The sequence below is a fragment of the Podarcis pityusensis genome (assembly GCF_964106645.2).
Source record: "Podarcis pityusensis genome assembly, chromosome: 8".
Lineage (NCBI taxonomy): Eukaryota > Metazoa > Chordata > Lepidosauria > Squamata > Lacertidae > Podarcis > Podarcis pityusensis.
In genome coordinates, this window is record NC_138033.1 from 20,922,068 (window position 1) to 20,934,282 (window position 12,215).

Below are 12,215 nucleotides of genomic sequence, written 5' to 3' on the forward strand. Positions count from 1 at the left end.
CCACTGTTTTTCCTTGCATGTGCTCTACCATGAAGCCTTCCTAGTGCGGGTTGATAATCTTTCCAGCTAACATTGCATATTGAACGGCAGTCATCTTGGTGCTTCACGTGACTGGGGTGGGGGGCGGGGAAAGGATTTACCTTGCAGCTATTTTTGACTTTTCAATAACTATCACAAGCTCTTCAAAGCACTTTCTGAGAGAGCTGTCTGTCATGTATCATTGCTTGATGCATGCAGCATAAACCGGCTGTGCACAATGGAATGCCTCCATCTGGGTAAGAAATTGGAAAGTAAAGCCTTCATGATATTTGGGAGCAGCTCAGGGGTTGCAAACAGTTTCCAGGGGAGACACACACACACAAAAAGAAAGAATAATAATTCAAAAGCACAAAAGGGGAACTCAAGCAAGGACTTGTCCAAAAGCAACATTAAAACAAAAAACTACAAACTACAAACCTAAAGTTACACAGAATGACATCAGCATTGTGCTACGATTTTCCAATATCTTTCCCCCAGACACATTTGGAATAAAACATTCAGGCTGAAACTCTCTCTTCGCTTGAATTCAAGCAAAGCTCCTACTGGAATCAATGGCTTCTCCCCCACCTTGGTTTTTACTTCCTGGCCTGAGGATGTAACCTTTCTACCTCCCTCAGACTTAGAGAATGAGTCCCTAATGATATTGCATTAGAACCCTGTTATGTACTGAGCTTGGATCCTAGAACAATAGGCAGGTAGGATCCTAGAAAGCAGCAACCTGACTGGTCTGCAGGAGCCGCCCAAACCGGCTCCAGGAGGAAGTGAATCAGCAACCTGATTGGCCTGCAGGAGCAGTCCAATCAGGCTCCAGGAGGGGAGTTGAATCAGCCAATCATGCAGGACCCATTTTGGGGGAAAGCACTCACTCACTGTTTACCATGAGCTGAAATAAAGAGCATGAAATCAACACTCAACTCCGAGTATATTTCAAACCGGTAAGAAGCCTGCAAACAGAATATGAGCACAACAGCAACACCTGAAGTTCCCAACAACAATTCAGAAACATAACCATAGCCATAATGGTTAGTAGCCACGGACAACCTTATTCTCCCTGAATTTATTTAATCCTGTTTTAAAACTATCCAAGTTGGTGGTTCTCATTGTCTCTTGCGGGAGCAAGTTCCAAGGTTTGTCTATGGTCTGCCTGAATAAATACTTGCTTTTCTTCCCCTCCATCATTCAGTTCTAGTATTATAAGAGAGGAAGAAAAACTTTTCTTTATCCACATTCTCCATGCCATGTATAATTTTACAAACTTCCATCTTGTCACCTCTTACTTGCCCTTTCTCAAAACTAATCCTACTTCTTCCACAAGTGGGAGCAACTGCAGCCAGCAACTGCAGAATGGGGCACAGTCAACTCCTCCAAGGAGGTGGAGTAAACAGACTTGGGCAGTCTTCTTAAGTCTTCAGGGGATCTCAGATCAGGGGATTTCAGATCTTTGTTGAGATCTTCTTCCCACTGCTCAGCCAGTAAGGGGCCACTGGGAGCTGTCCATTGTCCTAGCTTCTTCTTAAAACAACTTGCCTTGCCATTATTTGTCTCAAAGAAACTAAAGTCTAATGGTTTCCGCTTCCCCTGAGAGTGTCCACCCTGAGAAGAACAGGATACCCATTGTGGAAGAAAGGCAGGGTGGAAATGGAATTAATAAAGAGAAAACAAGAATTCTGAAATGAAAAAGCAGACTTTTCCCATTACATGCAAATATGTTATAGCAGGCAGCATCATAGAAGAGGAATTCCCTCCTGTGTATGTGAGAGAAGGAGAAATGCTGCTTCCAAAATGGTTCTTGCTATCTGCAGTTTTTATAACTACCTGTATCAAAATTATGGTATTTGCATATCTATAAGTATTGTCCAGTTAATCAAGAACATTTTAAAAAATCAATCAAAGTAGGAATGGATGGACCCATTAATGTCCTAGTATGGCATCAGGATGAGAAAAAGTCTGTCCCCTTCCATTTTCCAGGAAGATATTTAATGGAATTTCATTAAAAAAAACAATCTGCACAGAAACAGATTTTTTAAAATAAGAACATGGGAGGAGGCCTAAGGGTTGTGCACTGTCCATGGTCCCCCCATAAAATATTTGAGGGGTCTGCCCCCCAAAGTTGATGGGCATTGCCATTCTAATGGAGTATGTGCACCACATTATGTGAAGAAGAAGAAGAAGAAGAAGAAGAAGAAGAAGAAGAAGAAGAAGAAGAAGAAGAAGAAGAGTAGTTTGGATTTGATATCTTGCTTTATCACTACCCTAAGGAGTCTCAAAGCGGCTAACAATCTCCTTTTCCCTTCCTCCCCCACAACAAACACCCTGTGAGGTGAGTGGGGCTGAGAGACTTCAGAGAAGTGTGACTAGCCCAAGGTCACCCAGCAGCTGCATGTGGAGGAACGGGGAATCAAACCCAGTTCACCAGATTACAAGTCTACTGCTCTTAACCACTACGCCATTACACCACACTGTGATTGATTATGCAGGGCGGGGCTCACCTGGGTCTCCCCAATATTTTATTCAAGTTGGCACCCCTAGCAGCTACTGCATAGGGCTTCTTGCCACTACTTGCTTTAAGAACAAATATGGCAAGGACTCAGTGCCGGTGTGCTGAGCAGGTCTTAACGTAGTTGTGCTCAAAGTGTGCAGCAGCAAGAAGCCCTGCCTAAGCCCTGGGTAGCCAGAGGCCGTATTTTGAAAAGTTTAAAAGATGAAGACATTTTTAGGAGGCAACGCGCAACTCTTGGTGATCCATGACTCATGATCCACCCAGATTCAGTCAGGGGTGTCTGTTTTCCTGAATCTGAGCTCAAGAGCTCAGAATCTGAGCTCAATCCTTCCCTATTGCTAATCAAAACTGTTTAATCAATCAAACTGCTTTTATCAGTTAACCATGGCAGCCATCTCTCTCTCTCTCTCTCTCTCTCTCTCTCTCTCTCTCTCTCTCTCTCTCTCTCTCTCTCTTCTCTCACACATACACGCACACACAAAAGGATTGCTGACCTCTGACTTGGCTATTCCAAGCAATATCATTTGGGGGGGGGGGGTGTTTCGGAGGGACTCCATGTTTCTGATATTGCAACAGTGCCCCAAACAACAGACTTTTAAAAATATATGCAGAAAATCAGCATTTGGATAATCTCCCTCCTTCTTCAACAAAAAAAGCTCATCCTGATTTACAAGTGAAATTTGGGTGTTAAAGCAGAAAGCAGTATTGAATTTAAACCATGCGGAGTGTGGGTCCCCCTAACCTTGAGTGGCAGCACCTTTATCTATTGTTTAAGAAGAACATAAGAAGAGTCTTCCTGGATCAGACCAAAGGCCTGTCTGGTCCAGCATCCTGTTTCACACAGTGGCCAACCAGCTGCCTCTGGGAAACCCACAAGCAGAACAGAAAGACACTAGCCCTTGCTTGCTATTGCTCCTTGGAAAACAGTAGTCCTGCTGCCTCTGATCCTAGAGATTTGCATATAGTTATCAAGACAGCTCATTATTCCCCATGAATTTATGTGGTTACCTTTTAAAGCTGTTCAAGTTGGTGGCCATTACACATCTTGTGGCAACAAATTCCACAGATAGGCACGGTAAAAGTAAGCACATCCTTATTGGCTACAGGGAGGTCTTGATATGGCTAAAATTGTGGGGAAGGGCTTAAGGATTTATTTAAGGGTGTCCATATTCTCCATTCCACACCGCTGCAGTTTGAGCACAAATCGAAACTCTTGATAATTCAGAAGAAATGAACACAAAATATTGTGGAGGGGAACGTGTGGCCCACCAGATATTGTCAGACTACAAAGCCTATCATCCCGGACCATTGGCCTTGGGGACTGGGGCTGATGGGAGTTGTAGTCCAACAATATCAGAAGCGCTGCAGGTTCCCCACTCTTGGATTATATATATGGATAAAACTGATAAACATTGGGACAGATAGGACCCCAATCCAGAGAATAAAAATAATGTGTGGAAACATCTGGACTGTGCAAATGCTCTTAGAAGTTTGCTAGGGATGGAGGAGGGTTGAGAGGACCTTATCCCAAAGTCCAGATAAAAGATGTGTGATGTATTGCACAATCCAGTGTGTATGTTTTCGCACAAGTTTGTGTGGAAGCTTGGTGACCACAAGTACAGCCAGTGATGTGTGATGCTTGCGCTATCTGGGCCAAAGAGCCAATGTGAACAAATGCAATCTGCCTCTAAGGTTTGAGATTATTGTCCTCTTAGCTTTTTCCAATATGATGCTTAAAAGAATTCAGTCTAAACTGAATGCTCTGGGGGAAATTGCCTGGGACAGTGCACCTTCACAACACAGTTCTCCAGAATTTCTATAGGCAAAGGGTTGAATGACAGATACATGCTTTCTGTCCAACTCTTTTGAAACTCAGTGCTTACTCCATTGGCATACAGATAATGAAAGTCAAAGAGAATTTAAGGGCGATGGACAGACTTGGAAAAGGAAACAATGGAAGGCCAGGCCTGATTGACTCCCTGCCGACTTCCATGTGGCATCTTTTACTGACAAGCTGCTTTCAAGAGGACAGCTTTCCATCAGACAGACGCAACAGGAGATGGAGTGCGAAGCACAATACTCACCCTCCTTCAAAGATCTTGATCCGGGCTGGCTCCCCCCGTTTGGATATGGGAATGTCGTCTTCTGGTTTTCCTCTTTTCTCCTCTTCCTTTTCAGTTCTCATTTCGTCCTTTCGACCTTCGTTGGGGAGGAGCGAAGGCAGGTGAACCTACCTCGCCAAAGGATGAAAGTAACGGTTTTATTATTCTTCCAAAGGCTTGTTACCAAAGACAGACACCTTGGACAAGGCTCTCTCTCTCTGGAGAGTCGGGGAGGAAACCCAGCAGCCACCCTAACTTCAGTGATAATTAAGTGAAAGATTTAAACCTGATTTGGAAGGTTCTCATTTTAGACCTGGTGCTACCGGTCTGAGCTGCATGGGGTGGGTGGGAACAAGCAATGGGGCAGAACAATTGCTTTAAAGTTGCATAAAAAGAACCTGAGGAATCTGGACTGAGGACTCTGCTTGGCTTGCATGACCCTGTGCATTTTAGGAGTCGTACAGGAGATCACCGGACACAAGAACAGCTGCGAGTTTTTCTACTGTGCAGTGAGTTCTGCACCTCCCACCTTCACTGTCCAGCCTCAAGACTGAACTCCAGTCCTTCCTCTCCACTCCTTCCCAGATTTCAGGTAGACAGTCTGTCCCCAGCTGCCACGAGCATCTTGTATGGATAACTGTTCAAGCATTCATTCAGTGCTTGAAGCGGGAAGGGACAGGGCATTTCTGAACACTTCTGTCGTTAGCATGCAGGACTAAGACCTGGTAGATTGGGGGTTCAGGTCTCCACTCAGCCACTAAACTCACTGGGTGACTCTGGAACAAGTTGTGACCAATGGGTATGGGGCTGAATCATGAACACCCACCCCAGCATCTCCCTGGCACTAAGAATCAAAACCTTCTGACCAGTCAAGGCCTGGGAAATCAGGTGGGAGGGTAGAACAGGATCCCCAGTGCCCAGGAATCCCTCGTCAGCTAGATAACTCTTTCTACAGGACAAGGGAAGAAAGGAAGTCAGGTATGAATCTGGTTAAGTTGCTGGGACCGTTCTCCAAAAGCAATCTGGATTTCATTTAAATTTTCGTCCTGGAGCGATGCCTTTAGCATGCTTTGAAGTTAACCAGTCCAGCACACAACCACCCCCTCCCCACAAAAAACAAAACCAAACCAAACATACCCCAAACATCCCTCTTTGAACGACCCCCAAGTGGTTCTAAGCATTTGATCTTCTTTTCATCTCATTGGAAAATAGCCCAAACACAGCTTTTTCTCCAGGACAGTCGTGTAACGCTATGATTTCTAGCATGTCTTCATAAACAGCAGCTATGTTTACCCCAGACTGATCTGTACCGTGTGAAGCTCTTCTTAAGTGGCAGACTGTTTTGGATCTGCTCTAGCAGTGAATGAACCTGTCCATTTCAGTTTACCTCCATTTCTCATTTTCCCAAACTTAAGATGGCAACTTAAGAAACAAAAAGCGTATATGAAAATTTGTGTGCATTTTAACGCACATTTCTCCTAATATGTACATTTTTGCATGCATCTTTCCAGGCAAATTTCCCACAGTACGATGCAATCTGGCACATTATTTTCACTTATCCAGTTTTGTTCACACATTTCACTAATATATCCACTTCTATCCACTTCTATATTTTAATGGCAGCATCCACGTCAAATCTTACAAAACAGGTGAGGACAAAAGGAAAACCCAATTTCCTTACCTCCGACATTTTGGGGTTCCCGGCGCTTGAGGGCACAAGCCTCCCTGCCTCTGGACGTGGAGCAGCAGACATGGTGTAGGTTTCTTTGCTCACCTTTTGCTTGGAGCGCAGGAGTGAAAGGGCTGCTTTGGTGGACACACCGGGGAGGTTGGGATTATACAAACTAACGCACCAGCCGGCATACACCGAGGACCTTCGGTCAACTTGCTGAATGTGATTTGGCTTTGTGTAATTTAAATAGCACCAACTGACATTAGTAGTTGTATGGAGACTGGGGAACTGAAATACCTTCTTGACATCTGGCCCCTCTTGGGACTTCTTTGAACTTTGGGCAGCCTCAGAATGAAGAGCTGGACTTGGGGAGGTTGTTGCAGGTGGCTCCACAGGCTCTTTCAAATCTTCTTTCTTCACCATCTGCGGGGATTCCTTGCTTTGCAACTGCTTGCCAGCTGGATGCTTAGACTCCTCTCGCCCCTCAGAGCTCGAGACCTCAGGCTGTGGAGAGGCTGGCCATAAAGTTCCCTGGACTTCTTCCAACTCAGACTGCTCAGGCGATACGTCCGGGGGCATTTCTGACTTGACTCTCCTTTGGTTGTGCTTCTTCCCTTCCTCTGTTGCACTGGGGGCCACCGCTGCTTCCAACTTCTCCTCCATCTCAGAGAACTCTTCCTCCTTCACCCTTTTTTGCTGCTGGGTTTCCATCGTGAGTTCCAAGCTTCCAGCCGGAGACAGCATCCGCTTGCTTCCTCCGACAGTCGACGGACTCCCTTCAAGATCCAACAGGCTTTCGGATGGCGAGCCAAGAGGAATGTAGCCTTTCTTTTCTGAGAGTGACAGCGGCAGCCTTAGGTAGGGTGTCTGGAAGATGCTCTTCTGCTCTTCGGTGATCATCTGTGCCAGATCAAGGCCGATTCCGTGAACGTTAGCGGTGCAAACCAAGGTACCCTTGGCCTCATACTCATCAAATCTGGGCAGGATGATAGAAGAGGCGCTGCAGTGTGACTGAGTGACCAGGATCTGAGAAAGGGTTGTATACATTGCGCTTCCGTAGGAGGGCATGTTCGTCTGAATGCGAACTGGGACCACTAGCGACACGACAGGCTCAGATCGTGCAGGCACCACCAACTGAGAGATGGAGACAGATGCAGAGGGGCTGCTAGGCCGGGCCAAAATATGCAGTCTGCTCTCAGAGCTGTAGTCTGCAAATGGGGAGAAGATGGGACTTCCAGTGGGTGGAGAGAGCCTGGATTTGAGCTGGGGCAAATGGGCACCAATGTCACTTGGCAACTGGAGAGCAAGCTGGGAATGGAGGGGCAGAAAAAAGGCAGAATGGAGCGGCGGGGAGCCTGGGTAGTGCACAGGGACAAGGGATGGGCTCTGCCTGAGTGCCACGTCGCCTGGGTGGGACAGCAGCGGAGGGGCGATGTGAAGCTGGCCTGGGTGCAGCAAAGTGTCTTGCAGCGGGATGGCTGCATTCTCAAAGATGGAGTCCGGTATTTGCGGGATGGAATACTGAGTGGAAAAGAGGTCGGTCATTGTCTGGCTGGAGAAGAGCTCCACCGTCTGTCCCGATGGTGGCAAAAGATGCTGGAATGGCAAGAGAGAAATCTGCGGGGCCATGTACTGTTTTTCGTGGAGCGTCAATTGCGCCGATGGATGGTGAAACACCTGCAGAGCTTCAGTGTAGGGGTGGGTATATGTGCGCTCAGGGCAGTCTTTTGGCTCACCCTTGTCAGCCGGGTAGCCTCTTTGAGAAGAGGAGGAGGAAGAGGACGGTGGTTGCTGCTGGGGCAAACTTGCAGCTGAAGATTTGCTTGTAGACAGCAGCAGCTCTTCCGTTTCTGTCCCTCCTTTGGAGCCAGAGTCCGGCTCGTGCTCTGGGTGCCCAGCAAGAGACGCCTGCCTCACCAGGAAACATTTCCTCCTCTCCTGTGCTGCTGATGTTGTTGGTGGGCGGGGCAGGGAAGTGGGAGAGGAGGAGCATAAGCTCCCATAGTCAAATGATTTGCTGCGGGTCTCCGACATTGGAGAGGAGGGAGAGACGTTGGGAGTCTGCTCAGAGACGGACCTCCGCATTTCTCGGGTAGGGTGGTGAGGGTGGTGGTGGCCTGGCACTGTTAGCATGTGTGGGCCGAGCCCAATAGGTTTTATGTGGGATTCAGAGGACTGGGAAGCAGCTTCCTCGCGTTCAAATGACGTTGAGCGGCTGGAGGCATGGGAGATGCTGCTCTCCTGACTGGGGCTCCTCACTGACTCAAAGCTGGATTCTCCAGAAGACTGAGCCATTTCTGCAAGCCTCAGCCTCTTCTTTTTGGGTGGCAGCTTCTCTGCAGGAAGCTGGGAGAGAGACTGGCTTCTCTGTGGCCACTGAAACTCCTCCGTCTTCTCCGGCTCTTTAGGGGGAGGTTCAGGCTCCGTCTCTGGCCTGTCCGGCTCTTCTGTGACCAGGATCTCAGGGACTTGGATGTTGGGTTGACGCACAAGCTTTGGCTGCAGGGAATGAGTCGGCCGGCTCTGCTGTGCAGCTGACTGAGAAGTGTAGGGCAACGACAGCTTTTCCTCCCCTTCCAAGCTGCTCAGTTGTTCGATAGAATCCGACTTCTCAAAGGAGCTTGTGTGCTGGATGACAGAGATCTCCTTTGAGGTCGTCCTCCTCTCCTTGACCTCCGTACCAAAAGATGGTTTTGTAGTCCTAGAGTGGAAAGTGACACCGGCGTCAGAGAGCGGCATCGATTTGCTGAGGTCTGCTGGTGACGTCATGGACTCGGAAGTCAGGTTCAAGGCCACATCAGTGGGTTTCAAGCTAGTAAACTGAGCGGCTGCCCCAGAGCTACAGGAAGATGGACTGGTCAACTCAAAAGCCGGGGGGTCCTCATCATCACCGAGGCTCTTTTCCTTACGCCTTTTCCTCAGCGGAGTTAGTTCTAAACTTGTCCCCAGCTTATAATGCATCATCTGTGGCCAAGGATCAGATTCTACGGAACCCTTCTCGGCTTCCAACGAAAAATGAGAACTGGAAGATCGGGGCTTGGAGACCTGCAGTTCTGAACAGTAATACTTCTTGTGGGCTTCGTAATTATCCCGTTTCTTGTACCGAGCACCGCAAACGTTGCACTCGTACATGAACCCTTTTGTTTTCGCGCCCTTCCTTGACTTTTTGGTGAGCTCGCTCTCCTTGGTTTCTTGTTCCTCAGGAGGTTTGGAAGTGCTTTCTTTGCTCACCGTGCCCACGTCCTCCGAACCATACTCCACCCCCAATGGAAGTTCGATGGCGGGCTGCCGTTTTAGCATGCGTGGGTGGGAAGACACCTGACCGCGGCTTTGGACCTCCGATTCGGTGATGTGGTCATCGAAAGAGTAGCTACCTCTAAAGGTATGGGAGGAGCTGATGGTGCACGCAGCTGAAGGCATAGAGTGGCTTCGTAGGAGAGGCACTGTCTCTGTGGCACTGTGGGAATGCTGGAGTGATAGCAACGATTGTTCAGGCTTCATTTTTTCCATGTGGGGCATCAGTGACTTGGATGAATCGAGCTGGCTACCGGAGCCGGGTTTGATTTCTAACGCAAAGGGCTCTCTGTACGGGCCGGACTTTGGCGATTCAATGCTGCTGCGTCTGGACAGTGAACTTCTCCTGGGCTTGACGCTATCGATCTCGCTGGTGTCAACAACGGCTTCGTTAATAGTGATCAGTTTGGTGATATGTTCAATAACCTGCGTTCTGGGCACAGACAAAGGAACTGTGCTGAGTTTCTCCTCGGACGATACTTGGGGAAATTCCTGGGCGGTGGCTGCTGCTAACATGGAAGTCCGTTGGCCAATTCGCCCACATTTGCCAAAAATAATCTCTGCATAAGACTTGGCGTTGGTGTTTGGTGGGCTGATTTGCTGCTCGGCACTCTCTGACCTGGAGAAATAGCCGGATTCTGTGCTCCCTTTGCTGCCAGGACTAAGGAAAGCCTGTTCCTCAATCACCTTCTTTCTTTCACTCAATCGAAGAGCGAGTTTCTGCTTGATAGTATGCGTTTCCTCCGATTTATGACTTAGGGCATGCTCCGAAGCCGGCTCCACAAACGGGCTGCTTTCTTCCAGAGACTGAGACAGGCTGGAGTGAGAAAACGAGCAGCTCTCTAGGCTAGAGCTCTGGCTTCCCGACCCGTACAACATGGTTTGCTTTCTCCGGGGCAACAGTTCTGCCAAATGGCTCGGCGCGCTCCTGGTCTCCTCCTCCGAGTCAGTGCTTTCACCCTCGGTGGGCTCTTCAAATTCCTCTCCGGCCATCTTCTCCATTTCCAAACCGGAAGGGTACAGCTCGGTCCCAGTCCCCGAGGCGAGACCGGCTTTGATCCGGTGAGCGTGAGACTTCCGATGTTTATACAGATTGCTCTTGGTTTTGAAGGAAAAGCCGCAGGGGACGCAGGGATAGGGCCGCTCCCCTGTGTGCGAACGGATGTGTTTCTGGAGGACGCTGGGCTTGGCGCAAGGCCGGCTACAGTACTGGCAAATGTATTTGCCGGGTTTCTGGGGTTTCTTCTCTTTCTTGTGGCCTTCTTCCGAGGATTTCAAGGAAGCTTGCGAAGCGCGGGGAGTGTAGACCTTTGGAACAGAGGGCATGTCCTCTTCGGGGACGACAGGAGGACGGGACGGCAAGAGCTGGCCAGGGTGAAGCCCAGAGGATGGAAACGAACTGGAGGGACCTGCTCTGGCTGGGTCAACTAGCTGCCATGTCGTGGGGCCTTCAAGGACATGTTCCTGCTTCCGGGGAGGCATGAACGCTGGTGACAGGGGGTGCTGCTGAAGCTGGGAGATGTGTGGAGGGCGTTCAAAAGAGGGGCGTTTGAGCTGGGCTGGCCCTGTCTTCTCCTGGGCCTCCTCCCTCGAAAAAGGCTGCTGTGCTGCAACGTCCCGGAGGGGAGAGCCTTGCAAAGGAGCCGAGCTCCCCGGATAGGTAGCGGTGGACGAAACACTGCTTTGGAAAGCCTGTCCTTTGACAAGCCTCCTCCTCGACCCTTCCTCGCCCTTCTTTGTGCTCCTCTGGCTTTGTTCAGGATCCATGACCTTGGAAAGGGAAAGGCGAGGAGGGGGGAGATGGTCCAAGGAATCTATTTCGGGAAGGTGTCGGCAGGCTTCATGGATAATGAAGGAAGGACTCCTCTGTGTTAGCTCGCCGGCATTTGCTGTGGGGCTGCCAAAGGTGGCGGCCAGAGAAAACGGTTGTTGACTCGAGATTTCAAAGCGTCACTCGCTGCTGTTTGATTCGGGGGGGGGGAGGAACAGAGGGTGGGAAGGGAACAATGAAAAGGAAAAAAAAGGTTGGTTGAGGGTCAAGAGAGTTCACACTGGTAAAGCATGACAAACTACTTCAAAGCAGGAAAACGGTCCAAAACCTGTAGTCCAAATATTTTCCTTGTGGATTTTGCAGAGGCTTTAAAGCGGGCCATTTTTATCACCGTTGATGGTGGCAAGCCTTCAAAGAGGAGAAGCAACCCAGAACATTGCCTCGGGTCCTTTTTCTCATGCAAACCTTGGTAAACGTGAGGCTCCCATGCTCATCTCGCAGCCATCTTTCTCCTTGGCTTGGAAAAACAGCACTTGGCAGTCCTCTGTTTCTCTCCGCATGTGTGCCCTGATTCCTTCTTTGCTTTCCTCTTCTTCCCCTTTGCCGTTCAGAGACCTCGGGAACCAGACCGATCACAATCCTGCAACGACATTTGTCGAAGAGGTGAAAACACACACAAACACACAATTGCTACCGTTTGCATTCATCATGTTTTAAAGCAATCCAATACAGTGGTGCCTCGCAAGACGAAATTAATTCGTTCCGCGAGTTTTGTCGTCTTGCGATTTTTTTCGTCTTGCGAAGCACGGTGTCGGGAAAGTTTTGGAAAAGCTTCAA

General features: G+C 48.8%; 1 protein-coding gene across 9 annotated transcripts in view; it reads right to left on the reverse strand.

The window, feature by feature from the left end:
* The window catches only part of HIVEP3 (HIVEP zinc finger 3), a 238,290-nt gene that overhangs the window by 42,491 nt on the left and 183,584 nt on the right, over positions 1-12,215 (reverse strand). For 5 of the 9 annotated variants that reach the window (XM_081015378.1, XM_081015382.1, XM_081015381.1 and 2 more), the window contains 2 exons: positions 6,323-12,018; positions 4,624-4,769 (listed from right to left, as the gene is read on the reverse strand). In XM_081015378.1, coding sequence (XP_080871504.1) covers positions 4,624-4,769; positions 6,323-11,374 — 5,198 coding nt within the window. In that variant the 5' untranslated portion in view covers positions 11,375-12,018. The remainder of the gene's footprint in view (positions 1-4,623; positions 4,770-6,322; positions 12,019-12,215) is intronic. The other 4 variants (XM_081015385.1, XM_081015384.1, XM_081015383.1 and 1 more) reach the window with 4 other exon arrangements.